Source organism: Lithobates pipiens, unplaced genomic scaffold (assembly GCF_037356315.1).
Source record: "Lithobates pipiens isolate NorthernLeopardFrog02 unplaced genomic scaffold, aLitPip1_a1.2 Scaffold_24, whole genome shotgun sequence".
Classification (NCBI taxonomy): Eukaryota; Metazoa; Chordata; class Amphibia; order Anura; family Ranidae; genus Lithobates; species Lithobates pipiens.
Genome location: NW_027507786.1, coordinates 16763650 through 16791195, shown reverse-complemented (window position 1 = coordinate 16791195; position 27546 = coordinate 16763650). Strand labels below are relative to the sequence as shown.

The window sequence follows — 27546 nt, the reverse complement described above, 5'->3', positions numbered from 1 at the left end:
AGGGGCATATAGTACGGTGTGCTTTTTTGGGACAAGGAAGTGAGCCAAATGAAGAAAGAAGGTCTGTGTGCTTGATTAAAAAAATTGTTTATAGACATATACATGGTCTACTGGTCACATGTGTTGAATTCCTCCGAGATCCATGCCTCATTCATTTTTAGAAATGTGAGGTAGTTAACACTGTCGTGAGCTAGGCGAGTACGCTTATCGGTCACGATCCCCCCTGCTGCGCTGAACGTCCTTTCGGACAGGACACTGGATGAGGGGCAAGCCAACAGTTCGATTGCAAATTGGGCAAGCTCGGGCCAGAGGTCAAGCCTGCCCACCCAGTAGTCCAGGGGTTCATCACTCCTCAGAGCGTCCACATCGGCTGTTAACCCGATGTAGTCGGACACCTGGCGGTCTAGGCGTTCCCTGATGCTGGATCCGGATGACACCTGTCGATGGGTCAGCTGAAAGAATGACCTCATATCCGAAGTCACCAACACATCTTCAAACCGACCTCTTCTTGCAGGCGCTGTTGGATTGGTACCCGCAACTCCTTCTCTGGGAGTGGGAATTGCTCCTCTGCCAGCGCACGCAAAAGCAGAATGCAGCATTTCTCGAAACAAGGCCTGGAAGTGCTGCATTCTGACAGCCCTCTGTGACGGCGGTAACATTTCCGCCATTTTGTGTTTGTACCGGGGGTCTAAGTACGTTGCCACCCAGTACTGGTCCTTGACCCTTATGCTTTTTATACGGGGGTCCCTATTAAAACACTGGAGCATGAAGGCCCCCATTTGCACTAAAGTGGAAGCAGTGTTGTGGCCTGGCTCCTGCTCATCATCCAGGATAATGTCGTCCTCTTCATTCTCCTCTCCCCATCCACGCACAACAGGGATCCCAGAAAGGTTTAAAGCATGCTCTTCTTGCTCCTCCTCATCTGCCCCGGCACCATCCTCCTCTGACTCTTCATCAGACTCCTGTTGTTGACTTGTCTCAGATAGAGTAGCCCCCCCTGGGAATTCATCCAGCATTGCGACTTCCTCATCTTCCCGCTCCTGCTCCTCCACAGCTTGATCAATGACACGACGCAATGCACGCTCCATAAAGAAGGCATAAGGTACCATGTCACTGATGGAACCATGACTGCGACTGACCAGTTTGGTGATCTCCTCAAATGGCCGCAGAAGTCTGCATGTGTCACGCATGAGCAGCCACTGGCGTGGTGAAAAAAAACCCAGCTCCCCAGAACCGTTTCTTTCGCAGAGTTCATACAGGTAGACGTTAACTGCACTTTTCTGCTGGAGCAGTCTATCAAGCATATAGAAGGTTGAGTTCCATCGCGTCGGGCAATCGCAAATAAGACGTCTGACCGGCAGATGGTGTCGCCGCTGAATGTCAGCAAGGCGAGCCATGGCCGTGTAAGATCTTCTGAAATGGGTCGAGATTTTCCTTGCCTGCCGCAAGATGTACTGGACCCCAGGGTATTTGACAAGGAATCGCTGCACGACCAAGTTTAAGACGTGTGCCATGCATGGCACGTGTGTGATTTTGCCCTGTTTCAATGCGCTAAGCAGATTGGCACCGTTGTCACACACCACTTTACCAACTGTCAAATTGAGCGGTGTTAGCCACTGATCTGCCTGTGAACGCAAAGCTGTAAGGAGTGCCAGGCCAGTGTGGCTCTTGGCTTCCAGGCACAACAGACGCAGCACGGCATGGCAAGGTCTCACCTGGCATGTCGAATAGGTTCTGGGGAGCTTGGGCGGTGCAGCGGAAGAGACGCTAGCAGCAGAAAAGGAGGAGGCAGCTGAGGAGGAGAGGGAGGAGGATGGAGTAGGAGGAGGAGGAGAAGAAGAGTCAGGCCTGCATGCAATCCGTGGCGGTAAAACCAAATCTACACGGGTGCCACGGGTTACATGCTTGACGGCCGTCAGAAGGTTCACCCAGTGGGCAGTAAAAGTGATATACCTTCCCTGCCCGTGTTTGCTAGACCACCTGTCTGTGGTCAGATGTATCTTGGCACCGACACTGTGTGCCAGAGATACATTCACTTGCCGCTGAACATGGCCATATAGCTCTGGGATGCCCTTCTCTGAGAAATACTTCCTTCCTGGGACCTGCCATTGTGGTGTTCCAATGGCCACAAATTTGCGAAAGGCCTCTGAGTCCACCAGTTTATATGGCAGTAGTAGGCGGGCTATGAGTTCTGACAAGCCAGCCGTCAATCGTTGGGCAAGAGGGTTATCCGGCGTCATCATTTTTTTACGCTCGAACATTAGGCCCACGGAAGCCTGCCTTTTTGCAGAGAAATGTGAGCTTGGCGTGATGGAAGGTGGAGTGGAGGACAATTGTGAGGAGAGAGGAGAAGGAGAAGTAGAAGACGAGGCTGGACGGTGAGAGCCTGCAGTGTGGCTTTGTGTGTTCCGTTGCTCCCACTCGGCTCGGTGATGGCTGCCCATGTGCCTTCTTAAGGCAGTCATCCCTAGGTGAGTGTTGGGCTTACCGCGACTAATGCGTTGACTGCAAAGATTGCAGATGGCAACGCTATTGTCAGCAGCGGACACGTTAAAAAAAGCCCACACCGCGGAGCCATGTGCCGGTGTCCTGGGAGCGCCAGATGTGACCGTACATGGTCGATGACTCGCTCCTGATACATTTGCAGTCTGCTTTGTCCCTCCTGTGCAATGTAAGTTAGTCCTGCTTCTCCTCCCTATCTGCTGGTCCATATCTCCCTCTGAACTCCCCTCCTCTTCCTCTCTTGTGGGCACCCACGTGACATCACTAGACACGTCATCATCAACGTCACCTTCCCCACCGCTGTAAGTAGAGATCTCGGAGTAGGCAGCAACACCGGGGACCAACCTCCTCCTTGGGCTGATCTGGGTACTGTCGTCAGACTGCTGAGTAGCGGTTGTTGCTACCTCCTCTTCCTGATCCAATACCAAGAGTGGCTGCGCATCAGAAATGTCCTCTTGATATGGATCGGAAAATAATTCCTGTGACTCAAGCGGAAGGTATGTGGTGGTGGTGGTGGTGGTGTTGTTGGTGGTAGTGTCTTTGGGGGTGCACATAGCAGAGAGTGAAGAAGAGGGTGCAGATCGAGAGGATGAGGAGGGTGCAGAAGAGTAAGGCTGAGTGAGCCACTCAACCAAGTCTGGTGCGTCCTTTAAAGTAATTGAACGCACCTTCTGCAACTTCCCACTTTGGCTCAAGGCTGGTGCTCCTGCCCTACCCCTACCACCCCTGCGGAAGGGCCTGCCTCTTCCTCTGCCTGTCATTTTTTAAATCACCCTGTGACAAAACTCTTAGTCCCTATACCGATGAAGGACTGCTGCAGTATAGGGCAGCGGTCAGCAGTGGTGCACCTCAACCCTATGTATTGTGGACCGATAGCGGTCCTTACAGAACAGCAGACTGTACCGCACTCAACCCAATGTACCGTAGCACCCTTAACCAAGTTACCAGTCCTTATAAGGACCTTTGTGGACCAAGTAGGTTGTGTGTGACTGATTAGCAGACTGTACGTCAGTCCCTATACTGCTGAAGGACTGCTGCAGTATAGGGCAGCGGTCAGCAGTGGTGCACCTCAACCCTATGTATTGTGGACCGATAGGGGTCCTTACAGAACAGCAGACTGTACCGCACTCAACCCTATAAACTGTAGCACCTTTCACCAAGTTACCAGTCCTTATAAGGACCTTTGTGGACCAAGTAGGTTGTGTGTGACTGATTAGCAGACTGTACGTCAGTCCCTATACTGCTGAAGGACTGCTGTAGTATAGGGCAGCGGTCAGCAGTGGTGCACCTCAACCCTATGTATTGTGGACCGATAGCGGTCCTTACAGAACAGCAGACTGTACCGCACTCAACCCTATGTACTGTAGCACCCTACACAGACCAAGTTACCAGTCCTGATAAAGAGCTTTGTGGAACAAGTGAGTTGTGAATGATTAGCAGACTGCAGCAGAAGGGCAGCAGTCAAGTATAATATTCTTTCTATATTTGGAAGAAAGAATATTATACGTGTACAAGCCTATTACCGTACCACTGATACCAGTCCTGAAAAGAACCTTTGTGGAACTAATAGTAACAGCAACTCTTTAAACTGACCCTCACTGCCTGACACACTGCTTCCTTCCTGTCCCTATACAAACTGGCAAAACAGAGGAGACTGGAACAATTACTGGTTACTCGAATAGCTCTTTTGTGGACTTGATAGTAACAGCTAATGATAATGATGATGATGATGACTAATCTGGCTGTCCCTAAAATAGCAGCAGACACAGCGCTCTGTCCCTTTCTCTAAACTGACAAAAGACACTCAGGCTGCTGCAACAATCAGTAGCACAGCAAACCTATATACACCTAACACCTATACCAGTCCTGAAAAGAACTTTTGTGTACCAAATAGCTAGCGTTTTATCTGTCCCTGCTCCAAACAGCAACCCTACCCTATAGTGACAGAAGAAAGAATGTAAAATGGCCGCCGGATCGGGTGTATTTATAAGTTAGGGGGAATGTCCAAGTGTCCATGTGCTGTCATGTCTCAATTGGCTGTCCTGTACCCCATGATGGATGTGTCATCATAGGTCAAAGTTCTTTTACACATTAAACACGTAAGTCCGCCGGGGCGAATGACGCCAATAGTCCGCCGAACGAGCGGACCGCGAACGACCGAAATTCGCCGCGAAACGACCGCCGAGCGAACCGTTCGGCCATCACTAATCCCAACTCCCCGGCAGCTCTGGCAGTAATCCCATTCCTTCCACCAGCACTGCCACTCATCCCAATCCCCCCACCCCCCACCACAGAGTAAAAGAAGAAACAAAAATATAGAGTACATGGAAGGGAGAGGAAAAGAGGGGGATGAACAAAGAAAAAGGAAGAGAAAGCATGAGAGAAAAAAACAAGAAAAACAGCTAGAGAGAGGGATGGTGGAAAAAAACAAGACATTAGGATAGATAGAGATAAAAGGGAAAGAAAAGAGAACAAAGAAAAAGAGTGGGACATACTAAAATGTGCCATAAGGGGATTTAATACTGTAAGAGTGGAAGGGAGCACTAAATATCCGTGGGTTACAGGCGTAAATTACTTGTCTTGCCTTGGGTGCTGACAACCCACGCTATGAAAATCATTTTACTGTTGGGGATCCCCACAACTTGGGAAATTTTATCAAGGGGTCACAACACTAGAGAGGTTGAGAACCACTGCTCTAGAGGATCTTCAGGTTCCTAATCAATCTGATATCACATGTTCTGGTATCTGAGGTTGTATAATAGTGCTCATGACAAATAAACACCTTACATTGTATATGGACTTCCACACCAAATGTCAGCAACTTACCTTTATTATAATACTTCTTCAAAAGGTATATTAAAAACGTTATTACGCAAAAAGCAAACAAAGAAAAAACAATATCCTTTAATGGACTCCAGCCTAAAAAAGAAAAACACAATAAACATTATTTCAATCCCACATGTCTGGTGATCTGAAACACAACACTTCTTCTTATACTGACTGTGCATTTATCATTGCATTTGTAACATTTATTTTACTTCCACCAGCTGATCTTACAATATGATCAAATCCTATTAGCCCTTATACACATGGTCGGACTTTCTGACAACCAAATCCGTTGCATTTTGTCCGACTGATTTGGTCCAAAACTGTTGCATACACACGGTCGGACAAAGTTGTCGGAAAATCCGATTGTACATAACGTGATGATGTTATTTCGTTAGGACGGAACTACGTTCAGGCTAGTAGCCAATAGCTTTGGTCTAGGAATTTTATCTGAGCATGCGTGGCACTTCCGTCGGAGTAGGCTACACATGATCGAAGTATGTCCGATAGGAGCATTTTGTCGGAAAATTTTACCGGTAAGTTGGAAAACTTGGTCCGTCAGATATTCCGATGGAAACAGTCCGATGGAGACCACACACAGTCAGAATATCCGACAAAATGGTCTGATAGGACACATTCCGTCGGAATCTCCAACTGTGTGTACAAGGGCTAACTCTTCAGAACCCAAAAATATTACACATTTATTTTAGTAAGTAGGGATGAGCTTCTGGGTTGGATCAATCATGAGCTCAACCCAAACACAGCCTGTTTGCAGGGTTGCCACCTTTTCATCATGTCAAACTGAACACTTTAGCGCACAGCAATTTTTTATATATTTTTTGCAGTATACTGTACACTACAGGATTGTAAAAGACCTTCAACACTTTTGGGTGCCCCGAGAAGAGTAATAATGTGGTGCACACAGCACGCAGTGACAAACAGTGGATGTGCAAGGACTGCAGGGGGTGATCAGAATGGAACCCCCACCCATAAATATGGGAACTTTCATCCCTCCCACCTCTAGATAAGGAAGACCCATAGCTAAGAAGACTTTAGGGGGGTGATCAATTGGGAGTACAGGAACTCCCCTTCCCACCCCCTCCAGTTAAAAAAGACCCCAGCTGGGAGGACTTCAGGGGGGATGATAAGAGGGGACCCTCTCCAGGAACATAAGAACCCCCTTATGTTAAAGAAGACCCCAGCTGGGAGGACTGAGGGGGGGTGATCAGAGGAGACCTCCCTTGGGATGAATTTTGGGACTGTATGCCGTCTGCAGTGGCAGAGAAATTAAATTGCACAGGTTGCCTCACAAAGATGTGGTTGTGCAAAATTCTAAGCCCTATTAAGGCCGCTATAGCAGAAAGTATGCTGCAAATATCCATGCCACAATCAACACCCATAATGATAGAGCGAAAAGCGCTCATTGATGCAAGATTGTCTTTTCCCACAATGATAGAGCGTACAATGCTCATTGATGAAGATTGGTCCTTTTTCACAATGATAGAGTGTAAAGTGCTCGTTGATGTACTCTGGGATGACAGAGACCTCGTCAGAAGACCAATTTACAGTAACAGGTTATCTAAGCTTTATCCATATAAGATGGCTGATGTATGTTTATGCACTGCACTTCCAAGTGTGGATGCTGCCCTCTAGTGTCTGGTGCAACAAGTGTCTTGGCCTTTTTATAACTCGGTTGCTTTCAGAGATCCTATGGATGAGAAATGTATCCAGTGACTGAACTTTTAAAACAATGAGTTAATCTTTTACCAAGCAAAGTGCCCCCTCACCTCCATGTAAATAAACAGTAAGCTTGTATCTCCTCACAACCCAGTCAGTCAGCTCCACTCCTGTTTCCTCCCTTGTTTCCTCCCTCACTAGTGAGATAAGGAATCAATATAAATAGACATAGGCTGTTATCTCCTCTCCACCTGCCCAAACGGCTCCAATCTTTCTCTCCTCTTTGATAAATGATCCCGTGCTCACAGCTCTCCTCGGATTATATACATATTGAAGTAGAAAGGACAAACATAGTGTACTTTGTATGGAAAAGTTTATTGCCAAACCCCACTTTAAAATACCGATGGGTCCTGTGATCCACTGCTTCCTTCTCTGTGGGTGAGCTGATCCCCTTACTATTTAAATTATTGTAAATCTTCTATCATGTCATTATATGATTCGCTGCTATTTGATTATTTGCAAATATTTTTATTTATTCTGTAGACTATCCTCCTGAAGAAGCGATTTGCCGCGAAACTGGTAGAGGAAACGTTTCTATACCACTCTTCAATAGAAACCTTATGGGGCCACCCGTCGGTAGTTTACTAAATTGTGGTGTATATGATTTTAGCAATATGGAAGTTTTGATGGATTTAATTTTTTTGCCCTTATTAAATTACCGTATTTTCCGGCGTATAAGACGACCTTTCAAACTGGGCAAAAAGGACGGGTCGTCTTATACGCCGGGTCTGCTGCTGGGATGCCTTCTGGATGTCCGGTAATACTGTATGTAGCTTTGGCTACATACAGTATATAACACTGAGCCAATCCCAGTGAGCGATGTATTCAAATGAATACAGAGCCTGCTCGGATTGGAGTAACAATCTGTGCCAATCCGAGCAGGCTACACACAGTAGCCTGCTCGGATTGGCTTTGACTCAGAGAGGTGCGGGCTGATGATGTTACAGCCTCTGCCAATCCAAGCAGGCTTTGTATTCATTAATAGAATACATCGCTCGCCGTCATTGGCTCCAGCACCAGCAAGAAGGAAGAAGGAAATGGCTCCAGCAAGAACGAAGAAGAGGGATATGAAGCGTCGGAAGCCTCAGAATGGGGGGGGGGGGTAGTCTTAAACGGTGAGTACGGGCAAAACATTTTAAAAACCTGTACAATTAGGGGGTCGTCTTATATGCCGGGTCATCTTATACACCGGAAAATATGGTATTTGTAATTTTTTAAAACAAAGTCTTCGATGAATTATTTATTTAGTACCGCAATAGTCCCTTTAAGAAACATTTTTGGGTGTGGACATCAAGGGAGCAGCCTCAGCAACTGCCCTGATATCCTTAGAATTCCCAATTCTTGACAATTATCAATTGGGATGATGGTACGGTTATATGTATTACGTATATTTTGGATTTGAGGCTATACTCAGTCTATGGCTAGACTTCTTCTATCCATGTTGATTCCTTATCTCACTAGGGAGGAAACGAGGAGTGGAGCTGTCTGACCAGGTTGTAAGGAGATACAAGCTTACTGTTTATTTACTGTACACTGAGGTGAGGGGGAACTTTGCTTGGTGGAGGATTAAAGGGGTTGTAAAGGTTCGTTTTTTATTTTCTAAATAGGTTCCTATAAGCTAGTGCATTGTTGGTTCACTTACCTTTTCCTTTGATTTCCCTTATAAATGTTTTTTTTCTTTGTTTTCTTTGTCTGAATTTCTCACTTCCTGTTCCTCCTCAGTAAGCTGTTCTGGCTGACTAACCACCAGCTTGGATGATGGTGAGAAGTTTACTGAGGAGAAACAGGAAGTGAGATATTCAGACAAAGAAAAAAAACATTTAGAAGGGAAATCGAAGGAAAAGGTAAGTGAACCAACAATGCACTAGCTTAGAGGAACCTATGTAGAAAATAAAAAACAAACCTTTACAACCCCTTTAACACACTTTTTTAAAAGTTCAGAGGATTGTTCACATTGTTATTTATTTATTCATTTATTGACTGTTTTTGGATACATTAAAGCAATTCACGGGGGAATTTATTTACTGTTTTTTTCGGTTTTGGGTATTATATAAATAATTTTGAATTATTATTATTATACAGGATTTATATGGCGCTAACAGTTTGTGCAGCATTTTACAACATGTGGGCAGACATTATAGTTACAATACAAATCAATACAGGAGGGATCAGAGGACCCTGCTCGTTAGAGCTTACAATCTAGAAGGGAGGGTCAAGTGGAACAAAAGGTAACAGCTGTAGGGGATGATCAGATGGAGAAAATGAAAATACAGTTGTTAGGTGTGGGTAGGGTTGAAATTGTCTAAAAGCTAATAGAGTAGGAGATAATCAGAAACATTGTGGTAAGGAGTTCCATAGGATTGGGGTGGCTCTGGAAAAGTCCCGGAGGAAAGCATGGGAAGAGGTGATGAGGGAGCTAGACAGCAGGAGGTCTTGAGTGGAGCGAAGAGAAGAAATAGGTTGGCATTTAGAGAATAGGCTAGTGATGTAGATGGGGGCAGAGTTGGGGATGGCTTTGTAAGTAATTGTTAGTATTTTGAAATTAATTTGTTGGCTGAGCGGAAGCCAGTGGAGAGATTGACAGAGAGAAGTAGCAGACACCAAGCGATTGGTCAGGTGGATGAGTCTGGCAGCAGCATTCATGATGGATTGAAGGGGGATAAACTATATAGAGGTAAGCCAATGAGAAGGGAGTTGCAGTAATCGAGGCGAGAGATGACCAGGGAGTGAATTAAGAACTTTGTTGTGTCATTGGTTAGAAAGGGATGTATTTTGGAGATGTTGCAAAAGGTTGAGGTGGCAAGATTTGGACAGTGATTGGACGTGGGGCTTAAAGGAGAGTTCAAAGTCCAGGACTACACCTAGGATCTTGGCATGCGGGCATGGGCTTATAGTTGTGTCATCAATATTGACAGAGAGATCAAGGGAAGTTGCACATGGGGGAGGAAAAATTCGAAGTTCGGTTTTGGATAGATTAAGTTTATGGAAGTGATGTGACATCCAGACTGATATATCTGATAGGACATTAGTGATACGTGAGGAGACAGAGGGAGTGGGCTGAGGGGTGGAGAAATAGATTTGAGTGTCATCAGCATAGAGATGGCATTGAAAGCCATGGGAGGCTATCAGCTGACCCAGGTAGGAGGTGTAAATTGAAAATAGGAGAGGTCCAAGAACAGAACCTTGGGGGACCCCAACTGGGAAAGGAAGAGAGGAGGATGTAGAATTGTAAGTAATGTTAAAGGTGTGGTTGGATAAGTAGGAAGAGAACCAGCAAAGGGTACAGTCATGGAGACCAAAGGCAGTTATTTGAGGAGGAGCGGGTGGTCAATAGACATGTGCAGACTAGAATATTTCGTTTCGTTTTTTCGTTTTCGTCTTTAAATTTTATTTATTTAGTTACTCCCGAAATTCGTTTTTATTTATTTCGTTTTTCGTGCAAAAATTGCATTCGTCCGAAAATCCACATAAATTACGGTCGAATCTGTCTTGGAAGGCTTATGGTATCTGTCGAATGGATAAAGAAGATTCGATGGAGCTGCTAAACTATATAGCCTATAGGCGGAGCATTCGATTGCCGAAATGTACGATTGCAGTGTCGTATAGTTGCGACGATCCCGCCGAATATTATTATAAACGTGCGACGATCCCGTCGAATATTATTATAAACGTGCAACGATCCCGCCGAATATTATACGTGTATGTTTTAAGTTGCTATGTCGAAACTGCGTCGCTCATGTCGAATCTGCGTCGTTCATTTCTGTGCGTCTCCGCCCCAGCGTCCGCCGTCCGCCGTCCAGGCAGTCAGTGGAGAGAGACGAGAGACAGAGACAAATCGAAAATGGCGGCGAGCAGCAACAACACCAGCGCAAACATGCGCTCGGCCTCGGAGGAAGCACTGGCAGGGCCATCTACTCTGGCAGCAGATGTGCCAGTGCCAGTGAGGAGGAGAAGATCACAGGGCAAGAGGGGGAAACAGGCTGCATCCAGCAGGAAGAGGAATATCACCTGGACTCATATAGAGTCGCAGGTCCTCGTAAGAGAAACTCTTCCTTGCTGGATGCAGCTGTGTGGCCCCCGCTCAAGAGAGACCACGCCAGAGTGGAAGAGGCAGAAGTGGGAGGAGATTGCCCGGAAGGTGGAGGAGCAGTACCACCACCAGCGTGACCCGACTGCCTGTCGCAAAAAATTCAGCGACCTAAAACGGTAAGTAACGTTTCCGATTTATTTAAAAAAAAATGTATTTACATTTTAACCACTTCAGCCCCAGAGGATTTGGATGCCAAATTACAGTGCCAATTTTTGCGATTCTGCACTGTGTCGCTTTAACTGAAAATTGCGTGGTCGTGCGACGTGGCTCCCAAATAAAATTGGCCTTTTTTTCCCCTCAAATAAAGCTCTCTTATTTTTTTTTTTTGTCTTTTTGCAATAAAAAACAATTATTTATAAAAATGTTTTTCCTTCAGCTTAGGCCGATACGTATTCATCAACATATTTTTGGTAAAAAAAAAAAAAATCCCAATTATGGATTATTGATTGGTTTGCGCAAAAGTTATAACGTGTACAAAATAGGGTGTAGTTTTATGGCATTTTTTTTTTTTTTTTTTTTTTACAAGTAATGGAGGCGATCGGCGATTTTTATTGTGACTGCGACAATATGGCGGACACATTGGACATTTTTGGGACCATTGTCATTTAAACAGCAATCACTGCTATATAAATGCAGTGATTCCTGTGTAAATGACACTGGCAGTGAAGGGGTTAACCAGGGGGTGGCAGTGTAGGGGTTAAAGAGGAGGGCCGGTTAAAATAAAAACAAAAAAACAAATAAAAAAAAAAAAAAAAAGTCAGCAGCTGCAAACACTGCAGTTGCTGACTTAATAAACACAATCACCTGTCCAGGGCGCCCGCGATGTTGGCTGCCCGAGGCCGACCCATCCCTCGGCTCTCGGGTCCCGGCGCCGCCATTCCCTGTAAGGGAAACAGGCAGTGGAGCCTTATGGCTTCACTGCCCGTTTCCTACTGTGCATGCGCGAGTCCCGCAGCTACTGCGCATGCGCGAGTCCCGCAGCGCTTTCCGAATGGGACGCGCTGTGTTCTGGAACACACAGTTCCCAGAACACAGCGCGACTCATTACCCAGAAGACGCCGCGACGAAGACAGAAGACAGAAGATCTCCGCGGGAAGAGGAAGATTAGGATAAAGTGCCTAGCAACAGGCATTTCTGGTAAGTTAAAAAAAAAATTTTTTCATTTTTTTTTTTTAGAATTTTTTTAAATGTTTTTGTTTTTCAGGGTGGCCCTCCACTTTAAGTCTGTCCTAGGGGAGTGTTACTAAAGCCTCATACACACAGTCGGACTTTGTACAAACTTTTCCGTGGACTTTTGTACAAAGGGCGTGGTCCACAAGTTTGTATTGTATACACACGGTCGGACTTTTTCATAACAAACACGAACGTAATGATGTCACAACGTACTGACGCTGCTTCAAAAGAGGACGTTCAGTGACTCCAGCGCTACCTTTGGTGAACTTCTGTATTGTTGTCTGATCTTTTGCATTGGTTCTGAGCATGCGTGTTTGTACCTTGTACAAAAGTCCGATACTTTTGCGTACACACGGTTCGGACTTTGCTCCATCGCACTTTTGTTGCCAGAAAGTTTGTCCGTTCGCACAGCCAACAAAAGTCCGATGAAAACAGAAAAAGTTTGTCCGATGGAGCGTACACACAGTCGGATGTTGCTCCAAAACAGCTAATTTGCATGTTTGTTGTCAAAAAGTCCCACCATGTGTATGGGCCTTAAAGAGGAAGTAAACCCTGATGAGTTTACTTCCTCTTTTTTTCCCTACAAAGGTAAAGCATAATGGACTACTATGCATCGCATAGTAGTCCATTATGTGTCACTTACCTGACACAGGAGCCAGCGAAGTCGCCGCTGTCCCCTGTAGTCCGCCGCATCCATCTTGCTGGTGGCGTCTCGCAGCTCCGACCAATGACATCGGTGAAGCCGCGATGACGTCACTCCCGCGCATGCACGCGGGAGTCGCGTCTCGCAGCTCCGCTGCTGCCATTCGGCGAAGCTGCGATGACGTCACTCCCGCGCATGTGCACGGGAGTCGACAAATTAGACAAATCCATTCTTGGACTTGCCGCATTTAGTGCGCCTGCGCGCCGCTGTCTACGGCGCATGCGCCGTAGACAGCGGTGCCCATTTTCGGCCAAATATCTCCTAAACCATATAGGTTTAGGAGATATTGCTTGGACCTACAGGTAAGCCTTAATCTAGGCTTACCTGTAGGTCAAAGTGGTTTGAAGGGGTTTACTTCCTCTTTAACTTTGCGTGGCTGTGTGTTAGTGACTGAACACTGATCTCTGCTCCAATCACATGTAGCAGAGATCAGTCACTTGTTGCTAGGCAGAATGGGGAGATGCTGTTTATGGCATCTCCCCGTTCATCCGCCCAGCGATACGATCGCGGGTATCCCCACAGCGATGGAGCCCGCGGGACCCCCGACCGGACTCATGGGGGTCCCGACTGGCGGCACGCACGCGATGGCAGGGTGGCATATAGAAATGCCCATACCTGTACGCCAATATGCCTGCCCGTGGCATTCTGCCGACGTACATTGTCGTGTGCCGGTCAGGAAGTGGTTAACTGACAATTGGACGCTCCTGCGATGTACTACCCAAATTAAATGTATGCCCTTTTCCCGCCACATATAGAGCTTTTATTGGTGGCATTAGATCACCACACTGGGTTTTACATATTTTGTTATTGAAAAAAAGTTAGGGCCGGTTCACACTGCAGGCAAGGCGAGGCGACACCGACTTGCCTCCCCGCGACCTGCCGCGACCTCAGCGGCGATTTGCAAATGACTTCTGTATAGAAGTCAATGCAAGTCACCCCGAGGTCGCCCAGAAGTAGTACAGGAACCTTTTTTCTGAGTCGGAGCGACTCGAGTCGCTCCTCTGAGAACGGTTCCATTGTACAGAACGGGGGCTACTTGTAAGATAGCGGCGAGGCGAGTCGTGTCGCCTCGCATCGCCCGCTGTGTGAACCGGCCCTAAAGTATAAAAAAAAAATATTTTGTTATGGTGGCTGGACTTAACCAGCTTGCGGACCTGCCACCATATGTGGAGGGGTCCAAATCCACAAGTGGTTAATGCAAAAGACACAAGAAAGGTAATTTACACCATACACAGTTCACACAAGCGCCTAATTAGAAAGGTGGACTGGACAGTGGACATTTATATGAATATTTATTTACTCTTTTATATTTTATTATGGACCAAAAAAGCATACCTTTTTCTTAAAATGAATTTGGTTAATAAAAAAAAAGTGAAAATCTTGGGCTAAATGAAAAAAAGTGCCTAATCCAAAAATTCCATTTGCATTTCATACTACTGGTTCATTCTACAATTGTTTCCTGTGTTGATGTCATTTTCAGATTACAATTGTCGATTAATTATGGAACCCGTTTCTCTTCTCTCTTTGTTTTGCAGCTCCATTGCACGTAAACGCAGGCAGTCGGGTCGCAGAGGGAAGCGGGTGCCTCTCCTCCCCCATGAGGCGGAGCTCTTAGCGGGCATAGGGGAGGAGGAGATCAGCCAGCTCCTGGCTCATCAAGGTTGGTGTCAGCATTACATTGTGCAGGAGGGTTTTTTGATTGGCAAGCATCGGGCATTCACCATGTTGTGTTTGATTTTATTTAAAGATCGTATCCAGGAGCGCCGCCGGAAGCCGAGGCCGGAGGAGGAGTCCTCGTCATCATCATCCTCTGCGTCAACACCCAGTAAGTACAGTAGTACTGTAGTAGTGACACTAATACAGGATCCTTTTCCATTTGTCCAGCCTTCCATTGTCGATTCCAATGTCATTGCTTCTCACTCAAGCAGTGACAGGTGGAGCCTCTACGACGTTCTGTCAGGTAACGCAAGCGCTTGTGTAATTTACGTAATCTGACAGAACGTCGCCGCTCTGAACTGAGGCGCCTGATCAGTGTCGTGCACCTAGCACTCGCCGCTGGAACCAGGACAGGTAAGTGCCTCCCTGTTTTTATTTTTTTTTTACTGTTTTTGTAATTTATTTTTGGATTGCCATGCTAATGGATAATTATTTAATTTTATCTTTATACAGTATTTATAGTAATATCTTTAAAGCTTGAACATTGTAAAGTTCATCATTTCTCCTTTATTATTAAATAGGTCTCGTCATTATGCAGTCAGAAGGGGAGACTGAGGAGGAGGAGGAGGCTGAGGCGGCAACGCCCACATGTAAGTTAGTATAATCTTGCTGGTATATCTGCTGCTGAGTGATCATACATGTTTCAATGTTTTTGTACTAATGTGTGTGAGATTGTTGTACACTGCAGATTGTAATTGTCTTTTCTATATTAAATTGATCAACAGCTGCTGAGCAGGAGGTGGAGGAGACCTGCCCTGGAGAGGCTGCTGGGGATGCGCTGGAAGGTGACCAGCCAGACGCGGCAGATGCAGGGAGTAAGTACAACTTTTTTAGTATTTTCCAGGGAAATAGTATTTTAAATATGAAATGCTGGTGGCATACACTGACTGCTCTGTACACACTCAGCCCGCCCGTTACATGGCACAGTAAATCGTTCCTTCGCTGTCTGCAACTTTAAGGACAGGATGATATGATATCAGCGTTCAGTTCAGCTCTTCCTGATAACCCCTGAGCTCCCTGGAATGTCCCCCCTCCCCCGATCACTGCACAGCAGGTTGGAAGCAGAGGATGTGTGTGAGTGATGATCAGTGTCCAGCTACACACACAATGCTATTATTGATATCAGTGCTGTGCAGGGCAGTCAGTGTGTTGGCTCTGTTTGTTTCTTTCTTCTGCTGGTGACCAGGCTGCTGCCCATTACTAGTCCATAGGGATTCTCCAGGTTACTGCTGCTGATACTAGTGCAGCATGCCATTTACTAGAACTGGGCTGTATTTTCCCTCACTTGCAGCATCTGAAATTGTCTTTTTCTCCTCTCCCTTCCACCAGCAGCTGCAGGAGAAAAATATAGCCAATAATTTCTAAAATGCTGCCCCCCCCCGAGGTCTGCACACCCGCTGTGCCCATTATGAGGGGTTCCCATCATCCCTGTGCTAATTTCTGGGGTCTTTACAACTGCTGTGTCCATTATGAGGGGTTCTCACCATCCCTATGCTGAGTTCCCGGGTCTGTACACCCGCTGTGCCCATTATGAGGGGTTCTCACCATCCCTGTGCTGAGTTCCCAGGTCTGTACACCCACTGTGTCCATTATGAGGGGTTCTCACCATCCCTGTGCTGAGTTCCCAGGTCTGTACACCCGCTGTGCCCATTATGAGGGGTTCTCACCATCCCTGTGCTGAGTTCCCAGGTCTGTACACCCGCTGTGCCCATTATGAGGGGTTCTCACCATCCCTGTGCTGAGTTCCCGGGTCTGTACCCCCGTTGTGCCCATTATGAGGGGTTCTCACCATCCCTGAGCCAAGTTCCCAGGTCTGTACACCTGTTGTGCCCATTATGACGGGTTCCCACCGATAGGCTGCAGTGATGGAGGTGACACTGCATATAGGTATCACTCAGTGCCCATGGGCACTGATAGGTGGTACTGAAGGGCCTGCACTGATTATCAGTGCCTTAAATTATCTGTGTACATATCCCCTGTACAGGGCCAGTGCTACCTATAGACAAGGTAGGTGCTGGCCTAGAGCACACATCAATCCTGGGTGACTTACCGATGCCCCCACCCACCACCTCCAGGCTCAGTGACGGACTCCACCCCCAAAATGTTAGCAATCTATAAAAAGGTGGTGTACTGTATACATGGGCAGGGCAAAAGGGGTGGAGTCAGTGGTGGGGCCAAAGGGGCGGCAAAATTAGGTTTCGCCTAGGGTGTTAAACTCTTTCCTCATGATGTCTGATTTAGTGATGTCCAGTTCATGAATGATTCGTTCTTTTGAATCGATTATTTTCAGTGAACTGGATGTCGGATGAATCGATTTATCTGAGTGAACTGATTCGTTTGAAACACTTCACTCTGTGCACTCAGTCAGTACACTACAGTACATACATAGCAGAGCAGGCCTGGTAATATGATCCTTGAGTGAGATCAGCTGACTCTAAGCACAGTGACACTCAGGAACTGGATACAAACTTAAAACAAGAGTCAGGAGTTCATTCACAGTACACCGAGTTAACCACTTCAATACCGGGGGGCACTTAAACACCTTCCTGCCCAGACCAATTTTGAGCTTTCATCGCGGTCGCACTTTGAATGACCATTTGCGCGGTCATGCTACACTGTACCCAAATGAAATGTTTATCATTTTTTTCCCACAAATAGAGCTTTCTTTTGGTGGTATTTGATCACCTCTACGGTTTTTATTTTTTGCGCTACAAATAAAAAAAATACCGAAAATTTTCAAAAAAAAAATATTTTTTTGTTTCAGTTTCAAAACTTTTTAAATAAGTACGTTTTCTCCTTCACTGATGGGCACTGATGGGGCTACACTGATGGGCACTGATAAGGCGGCAGTGTTGGGCACCAATGAAGTGGCACTGATAGGCGGCACTGATGGGCGACACGGACGGACACTGATAGGTGGCACAAATTGGCATGGATGGGCGGCACGGATGGGCGGCACAGATGGTCGGCACGGATGGTCAGCATGGATAGGCGGCACAGGTGGGCACTCATAGGCGGCACAGGTGGGCACTCATAGGCGGCACAGGTGGGCACTCATAGGCGGCATTGGTGTTATGCTATAGTAATGGATGCCAATCAGTGCCAAACAATAATGCATGCCAATCAGTGATGCCCATTGTGGGCACTGATTGGCATCCATTATGGGCACTGATTGGCACCCATTGTGCTAACTGGCATCCCTGGTGGTCTAGGGAGGATTACCTTTTCCCTGGTGGTCTGGTGGTGACCCTGGTGGTCCAGTGTGGTCATCCTCGGGGGGGCTGTGCTGATAATCGATCAGCACAGACCCCCCCTGTCAGAGGAGCAGCCGATCGGCTCTCCTCTACTCGCGTCTGACAGATGCGAGTGAGGGAAAGCCGATCACCGGCTCTTCCCATTTACACTGTGATCAGCCGTGATTGGACACGGCTGATCACGTGGTAAAGATTCTCCGTCTACGAGTACGACTACGACTCTTTACCGAGATCGTAGTTGCCGGGTGTCAGACTGACACCCCGCAACAACGATCGCCGTGATGCGCGCCTCATAATCCTGATCACGTCATAATACATCCGGTCAGGATTATGAAACCACTTTGCCGCCGTCAATTGCCTATAGGGTGGGCGGCAAGTGGTTAAATAAAGAATCATACAAGTTGTTACCGAGTTAAAGAGTCATATCAGTTTTTAGAACCCAGTACACTGAAAGAATCACGAGTCACCACCAGTAAAAAAATACACTAAACCAGTGATCAGGTGGTATGGACAGCCTCAGGCCCTTTCACACTTGTGCGACTAGTCCTGCTACTTGAGACTGCAAAGTCGCATGACAAGCCACACACCATGATTACCAAGGAGTTCAGTTCATATCTGTGCGACTTCAAAGTAGTTTTTGTACTACTTTTGTCTGACTTTGATGCGACTTGTGGCAGAGACATCAAGATTACACAAACATTGCTTCAAGTCATGGCAAAAATCATGGCAAAAGCATTTGACTTTCAAGTCGCACAAGTGTGAAACTAGCTCATGGTAGTGGTAGTAAAATCTGATCATCGTTCCTGCGCATGCGCTGTAAAGGCTACGGGCAAATCTGATGGCTAGCAATGTTAACTGGAAAGTTGGCCCATCAGAATGCAGTTCACATGCACAAAAACCCACTTTTCATTTAGGCTCCATTTCCACTTGTGCAACTTGTCCTGCGACTTTGTACTCTATGATTTCCAATGAGTATTATATTTGTATCTGTGCGACTTCAAAGTAGTCCCTGCACTACTTTGGTCCCACTTTGATGCAACTTGAGATCCATAGACCTCTGGAATACACAGGCATTGCTTTAAAGTCGCATCAAAATTGCAGAATTGTACAAATTTCAGGCTGTGTTGGCCTGAAAAGCCTGAAAGTTGCACGATTCTGCCGTAACTTGAAGCCATGCCTGTGTATTCTGGAGGTATATGGACCTCAAGTCACATTAAAATGGCCTAAATGAAAAGCGGGGTTAGTGTGCATGTGAACTGCATTCTGAGTCAACTTCACAGTTAACATTGCTATCCATCAAATTTGTGGAAACCTAGGCTCAGGGCCAGTTCACACTGCTGCATAGTGCAAAATCGCATGCGATTTGCACTGCAGTGCAAATTGCAGGCGATGTCCGTGCAATGAGATTTCAGCCATACAGATAGTATGACTGAAATCGTATCGCATTCGGACTAAACTCGCACTGGAACCTTTTTTGTTTCCGCACCAGAATCGGATCGCATGGCACCCATGCGATCTGATTCATGTCCAAACTGACACTTTGCAGTGCGACATGCTAACTGAAATGGGGGTGTCATTAACATTGTATGACACTCCCCAGCAGTTCGCATATGTCGTTGTGAACTGCTGTGCGAGTCGGGTGCGATGGAGGAACCCGTAGTGGAATCGCAGGGTTCCCGCATCGCACAAGTGTGAACCCAGCCTAACACAGTTGTTTGCGTATCACCAAAATTCATGACACTGAGCTAATCTGACAATAGGCTAGTGCTCTGCGCCGATGAAGTAAATCAAAGTAACCGTCCCCATGTTACCATGTTATGTATGGTTAGAGTGCAGAAGCCATGTGTAATGTATGTATTGTATTATCTATCTAATGTATTTCCTTTTCCTCACAGGTGAAGTCTTTATCCTTGAGCTTCACCCCGTGGATGTGGATGAGTCGAACCTGCCCGCGTCTGGTTGGCCTGACCGTCCTTCCTCAGCAGCTTCTCCAGGGCCCTTCCATCCTCCAGTATCCCCCCCCCCACCTGGATACAGCCATGGGTGCTGCCTCCTCCTCCTCCTCCTCCTCCGTGCCTCAGGCCGCGGTTTCCCCCCCCCTCCCCCCCCCTCCAGAGCCACATATAGATTATCAGCGGCGCATTTTGGAGGTCCAAGAAAGGCAGTACACCTACATCAGGAGGCTAGGGCGTTCCTTGGGCCTCCACAATCGCCGCCAGTATGTGGCTCTGGAGAGGTGCCGAAGGAGCCTTCGGCACCTTGGTGAGCAGATGACTGGGATGAATATGTCCCTACAGCGTCTGCTCACCAGGTCGGGGGAGGATCAGGAGGATATGTAAATAGTTTTTTTTTGTTTATTTGTACATATTTTTGTATTTTTTTATATTTTGTTACATTAAAAAAAATTGTTGTTTAAAACTACTTGTTTTCTTGAATTTTGCTTTCCTAGTTCGATTCGTTATGATATGTATGTGATGTTGTTTCTCTAAATTAACTACTCCATTTATAGTTATAAACTTAGTAGAGGCCTTATAATTGTGCTTTTCCTACATGTAACCATCAGGCTGAACTTAGAAAATTTAAGAGATTTCTCTCTACACTATTTCACTGTGCAGAGGGTAATCCCATGTATATTGTGTCCAGCAGTGGCGAAATTATCAGAGTCGCAACAGTCGCAAGCGGGACTGGGCCCTGTAGTTAACAATAAAAGTAGTGTGTATCTATCACAATATAAGAATGGATTACGCTAGACAGGGTATTAATTACAGAACCAATCTTAAATATATTCTGGCGCTCTACATGTTTCGTGTTTTGGTCAACGCTTCCTTAGGAGCTTTATCAATTTTTTACATTTCTTCATGGGGGCACCCCAAGAGAAATATGCAGGAAGAAAAAGGAGAACCACAAGAAAGTATTTCTCTAGGCAGATAGAGCGATTTTCACATCGACATCACACTTTAATATGTATAGGAGCCTGTGGTTGGCACTTGGCATAAGGGCTTCAGATATTTATGGTATAAGGTATCAACGGGAGGTGATTTTGCACCATACTCTCTTAAATTCAGTTAGCCAATTCCTGTATCTTCTCCAACAAGGTAAAATGTAGGCGAGCTTGTCTCAATAGCTTCAGGGTTCAGAGGGGGACCTTTGAGCCCCTTGGGTGTCTTCCTCTACCGGGAGATAGGGCCCTGTAGTTCACCACTTCAGGGGGCCCACTGGCCGCCCGCCCGACGCGTGAAGGGCCCACCTGCCTGTCGGGGGTTTGTGTCTGTTAGGTTCATGCTGCGGGGAGGGGGGCTTTCATCAACTGTGAGGGGAGAGACTGTGAGAGAGAAGCGCTCCGCCCCCGCCTATCCATAGGCAGAGATACTGTAAGGGATGTGGAGCAGACACTTAATAAACTGGGCTGACCAATTCATTGAAGGCAACGGAGGAGCTCTCCCCTCTGCGATTGCACAGTGTTTAAGGATGAGATCGGTGGGGGGATGGGATCAGTAAGAAGTGCCCCTCCAGTACCACCATTGCCCCCCTGCAGTACCACCGCTGCACTGGTGTCCACACGCTGCACTGGGGGACACAGGCTGCACTGGGGGACACAGGCTGCACTGGGGGACACAGGCTGCACTGGGGGGGACACTGCACTGGTGGATACACGCTGCACTGGGGGACACACTGCACTGGTGGATACACGCTGCACTGGGGACACAGGCTGCATGGGGGGTCACACACTGCACTGGTGGAGACAGGCTGCACTGGGGGACACAGGCTGCATTGGTGTCACACGCTGCATTGGTGTCACACGCTGCACTGGGGGACACAGGCTGCACTGGTGACACAAGCTGCATGGGGGGTCACACACTGCACTGGTGTCCACACGCTGCACTGGGGACACACACTGAACTGGTGTCACACGCTGCACTGGGGGACACAGGCTGCATTGGTGTCACACGCTGCACTGGGGGACACAGGCTGCATTGGTGTCACACGCTGCACTGGGGGACACAGGCTGCATTGGTGTCACACGCTGCACTGGGGGACACACACTGTACTGGTGACACAAGCTGCATGGGGGGTCACACACTGCACTGGTGTACACACGCTGCACTGGGGGACACACACTGAACTGGTGTCACACGCTGCATTGGGGGACACACGCTGCATTGGTGTCACACGCTGCATTGGTGGACACAGGCTGCATTGGTGTCACACGCTGCACTGGGGGACACAGGCTGCATTGGTGTCACACGCTGCACTGGGGGACACAGGCTGCACTGGTTGACACACTGTACTGGTGACACAAGCTGCATGGGGGGTCACACACTGCACTGGTGTCCACACGCTGCACTGGGGACACACACTGAACTGGTGTCACAGGCTGCATTGGGGGACACAGGCTGCATTGGTGTCACACGCTGCACTGGGGGACACAGGCTGCACTGGTTGACACACTGTACTGGTGACACAAGCTGCATGGGGGGTCACACACTGCACTGGTGTACACACGCTGCACTGGGGACACACACTGAACTGGTGTCACAGGCTGCATTGGGGGACACAGGCTGCATTGGTGTCACACGCTGCACTGGGGGACACAGGCTGCATTGGTGTCACACGCTGCACTGGGGGACACAGGCTGCACTGGTTGACACACTGTACTGGTGACACAAGCTGCATGGGGGGTCACACACTGCACTGGTGTACACACGCTGCACTGGGGACACACACTGAACTGGTGTCACAGGCTGCACTGGGGGACACAGGCTGCATTGGTGTCACACGCTGCACTGGGGGACACAGGCTGCATTGGTGTCACACGCTGCACTGGGGGACACACACTGTACTGGTGACACAAGCTGCATGGGGGGTCACACACTGCACTGGTGTACACACGCTGCACTGGGGACACACACTGAACTGGTGTCACACGCTGCATTGGGGGACACACGCTGCATTGGTGTCACACGCTGCACTGGGGGACACAGGCTGCATTGGTGTCACACGCTGCACTGGGGGACACACACTGTACTGGTGACACAAGCTGCATGGGGGGTCACACACTGCACTGGTGTACACACGCTGCACTGGGGGACACACACTGAACTGGTGTCACACGCTGCATTGGGGGACACACGCTGCATTGGTGTCACACGCTGCACTGGGGGACACAGGCTGCACTGGTTGACACACTGTACTGGTGACACAAGCTGCATGGGGGGTCACACACTGCACTGGTGTCCACACGCTGCACTGGGGACACACACTGAACTGGTGTCACAGGCTGCATTGGGGGACACACGCTGCATTGGTGTCACACGCTGCACTGGGGGACACAGGCTGCACTGGTTGACACACTGTACTGGTGACACAAGCTGCATGGGGGGTCACACACTGCACTGGTGTCCACACGCTGCACTGGGGACACACACTGAACTGGTGTCACAGGCTGCATTGGTGTCACACGCTGCACTGGGGGACACAGGCTGCACTGGGCTCCACACGCTGCATGGGGGGTCACACACTGCACTGGTGGACACACGCTGCACTGGGGGACACACTGCACTGGTGACACAAGCTGCATGGGGGGTCACACACTGCACTGGGGGGGACACACTGAACTGGTGTCACAGGCTGCATTGGGGGACACATGCTGCATTGGTGTCACACGCTGCATTGGTGTCACACGCTGCACTGGGGGACACAGGCTGCACTGGTGACACAAGCTGCATGGGGGGTCACACACTGCACTGGTGTCCACACGCTGCACTGGGGGACACACTGCACTGGTGACACAAGCTGCATGGGGGGTCACACACTGCACTGGGGGGGACACACTGAACTGGTGTCACAGGCTGCATTGGGGGACACAGGCTGCATTGGTGTCACACGCTGCACTGGGGGACACACACTGTACTGGTGACACAAGCTGCATGGGGGGTCACACACTGCACTGGTGTACACACGCTGCACTGGGGGACACACACTGAACTGGTGTCACACGCTGCATTGGGGGACACACGCTGCATTGGTGTCACACGCTGCACTGGGGGACACAGGCTGCACTGGTTGACACACTGTACTGGTGACACAAGCTGCATGGGGGGTCACACACTGCACTGGTGTCCACACGCTGCACTGGGGACACACACTGAACTGGTGTCACAGGCTGCATTGGGGGACACAGGCTGCATTGGTGTCACACGCTGCACTGGGGGACACAGGCAGCATTGGTGTCACACGCTGCATGGGGGGTCACACACTGTACTGGTGTCCACACGCTGCACTGGTGTCCAGTGTCCACACGCTGCACTGGGGGACACACACTGAACTGGTGTCACACGCTGCATTGGGGGACACACGCTGCATTGGTGTCACACGCTGCACTGGGGGACACAGGCTGCACTGGTTGACACACTGTACTGGTGACACAAGCTGCATGGGGGGTCACACACTGCACTGGTGTCCACACGCTGCACTGGGGACACACACTGAACTGGTGTCACAGGCTGCATTGGGGGACACAGGCTGCATTGGTGTCACACGCTGCACTGGGGGACACAGGCAGCATTGGTGTCACACGCTGCATGGGGGGTCACACACTGTACTGGTGTCCACACGCTGCACTGGTGTCCAGTGTCCACACGCTGCACTGGGGGACACAGGCTGCATTGGGGGTCACACACTGCACTGGTGGACACACATTGCACGGGGGACACAGGCTGCATGGGGGACACAGGCTGCACTGGGGGATACACGGCACGCTGCACTGGTGGACACACACTGCACTGGTGTCCACACGCTGCACTGGGGGACACACTGCACTGGTGACACAAGCTGCATGGGGGGTCACACACTGCACTGGTGTACACACGCTGCACTGGGGGACACACACTGAACTGGTGTCACAGGCTGCATTGGGGGACACACGCTGCATTGGTGTCACATGCTGCACTGGGGGACACAGGCTGCACTGGTGACACAAGCTGCATGGGGGGTCACACGCTGCACTGGGGGACACACACTGAACTAGTGTCACAGGCTGCATTGGGGGACACACGCTGCATTGGTGGACACAGGCTGCACGGGGGACACGCGCTGCATTGGGGGACACGCGCTGCATTGGGGGACATGGGCAAGCTGCATTTTTTGGGCATGGATAAAGTTGTTCATAGAAGCTTCCTCTTGACAGTTATGGTAACTTTAAATCAGAAACAGAAATGTTTTACTTTTGTTATACATTGTAAAAAAAAAACAAAGTATCAAAATAATGCTTTTTGGGGGGGCCTTCCTGATTTCTTGCACCGGGGCCCTGAGGTTTCTAGTTACGCCTCTGGTGTCCACCAGTCACGCCTTTCAGCTTTCCCTCCACCAGAATACACAGCAGATAGTTACAGCAGGGGTTAACCATACAGCCCTCAACAGTTTACAGGGCATAGGTTGAAGGCTTGCAATCATGAGGGCAACAGTTAACTGGACAGAGGTTCACAGGCTGAGGCTAGCACAATCACAAGGGGAAACAGCTCAAAGGGCAGGCATCATTTCCACTTTTTCCAGGGCTTGAGTAACATGGCAGCAGGGTAGATTACTCACACCAGTGACTTCAGACAATTGCAGATGGTCATGAAACAGGCGGTGTAATTGTTATTTGTTATGCAGTGATCTTCCTCTGTCTGCTTACCAATACCTCCCCTCATGTGTTCAGACTAAGAGGCCAGACACTTCCACCTGGTGGTTTTTATAACCTCTCCTCTAGCATGGCTCCACCCCAGGCCCTATCAGGGAACCTTATATTAACCTGTGCACTGCAAGCTAGTAGTGATTAGAAACCACTAAAGTATCCAAGGTGTGGTTGGGTTCCTGCTTGCTGTGTGCTCTATGTTTGTCTCTGTTACTGACATTGGTGTGTTCTCAGCGATTCCTGTCTGCTTGTGACCTTCACTTTTTGGCATGTCCACAACCATCCCTGTCTGCCTGTGACCCAGAACCTTTGGCGTGTACTCTGTTCCAGTCTGCTAGTTGCCCTGAACTCTGCCTTATACCCTTACTATCATTGTTGTCCCAGCCTGCTGCTTCCTTCTCTTGTAGTCTACTGAGAGTGTGAGCTGTGAGACCCTAGGGGCCGCGACCTGGAGCCAGACTGCTGCGAAGTCCATCCTCACCACTGGAGGCTCTGGTGAACACCTGCTGGCTCTTAGACTCCGCGCCCAGGGGGAATCTATGCTCCAGCTCCCATTGGGATCTGTGTTAGTGATCCTGTAGACCTGTGTCCTGAATCTCCCTGGGTACAATCCGCAGCAGTCAGTCCTAAGATCAGCTACCTGTACCTAGCAGTGCACTTCTAACTTCTATGGAGTGCATCTGTCACCTGGTCTCAGGAGACCTTACAGGCAGAGGATCAGAGAGGGCCCTGGTGTCCCCTGGGTCAGAGATGGCAAATATGAGGGGTCATGGGCATCTGGGTGCAGCTCAGCAGTGACCAACTAATCTATCTTGCATAGAATCACGTTTCCAGCTGTATGTTTCTTTGTTCTATGTTGTGTTGGTAACATATTCTGATCCTTGAGTTGACAGTCGCTCCATCAATAATAATCATTGTCTCTTATTTCCAGACCATCATACAAAAAAATGGTTAAATTAGCACAGGTTGCTATTTGTATGTACAAAGACAGCAACACGTGAGCAGTAGCGCCACGTCAAGGCTTCAACCCTTGCTACTGTCCATTCACACAACATTCATTCATGCAATCACACACACTCTAGTCACTCTACACATACACAATTACACACATTCATTACAAAAAAGGATGATGGAAGGAATAAAGGGAGTAATTGGATTGCTTGACAAAAACAAATTCTATTTAAATCTTGGGGTCACACCGAAGAGAACTGCTATTGTGAATGTCAACTTCAAGTGGTAAGAAAATAAAAAAAAATGCTTTTCCTCAACATTTGGATGGTTCCTCTGAGCCCCATGTATCTTCTTCACATGGTGGCAATAATTCGGGTCTCACAAGTTAAGGGTAGGGTAACCCAGCTTGGGGAGGTTAAATTTGAGGAAAGTTATTTGTTCCATCAAATGGGGTGTTAGTTGTGCACGGTGTGGATTAAGGATGTTCCCAGTAATAGAGAAAACTCTCTCACTTTGCACACTGGTTGGAGGACAGGATAGTAGTTTCTGGGCAACCAGGCAAAGACCAGGCCACACACTTTTCTTACCATCCCAATAGGTCAAAGGGTCCTCTGTAGGAAGCAAAGGGGCTTCATATAGGTAGGCCCTGACCATTTCAGAGGCACTGCTCTCCTCTCGATTACCTGCTGCTTGACCTGCATCCACCAGATTGTCAAGTGCCTCTACCCAACATGCACATGCTCCACTCAGTTGTTTTTGAGTGATGGTGTCAGGCCTTGAAATAGCAGTCATTGCAGGTGAATGTTCCAAATCGGCCTCATTCAGCATACCTCTTTGTTGCTGCAAATTATGGACTCTTTCAATGAGTTTTTCTTTCCAGTAGGAAAGGCTGTTGTCTCTGAGTGCCAGTTTACCTTTG

At 48.3% G+C, this 27546-nt stretch overlaps 2 protein-coding genes across 3 annotated transcripts in view; one reads left to right on the top strand and one right to left on the bottom strand.

Moving 5' to 3' along the window:
- LOC143929689 (uncharacterized) overlaps positions 1-27546 on the bottom strand; it is a 126395-nt gene that overhangs the window by 58076 nt on the left and 40773 nt on the right. For both annotated transcript variants that reach the window (XM_077453634.1, XM_077453635.1), the window contains one exon: positions 5329-5421. In XM_077453634.1, the coding sequence (XP_077309760.1) occupies positions 5329-5421 (93 nt within the window). The remainder of the gene's footprint in view (positions 1-5328; positions 5422-27546) is intronic.
- On the top strand, positions 11702-20419 carry LOC143929688 (uncharacterized). Its single transcript, XM_077453632.1, has 5 exons — positions 11702-14691; positions 14779-14856; positions 15269-15337; positions 15473-15562; positions 19897-20419. The coding sequence occupies exons 1-5, from the start codon at positions 14499-14501 to the stop codon at positions 20265-20267; spliced, it is 801 nt and encodes a 266-aa protein (XP_077309758.1). The 5' UTR covers positions 11702-14498; the 3' UTR covers positions 20268-20419.

Coding starts and splice junctions, on each gene's coding strand:
- LOC143929688 (XM_077453632.1), top strand. CDS start 14,499: ATGTCATTTTCAGATTACAATTGTCGATTAATTATGGAACCCGTTTCT. Junction 14,692..14,778: donor CCAGCTCCTGGCTCATCAAG/GTTGGTGTCAGC, acceptor TTTTATTTAAAG/ATCGTATCCAGGAGCGCCGC. Junction 15,338..15,472: donor TGAGGCGGCAACGCCCACAT/GTAAGTTAGTAT, acceptor ATTGATCAACAG/CTGCTGAGCAGGAGGTGGAG.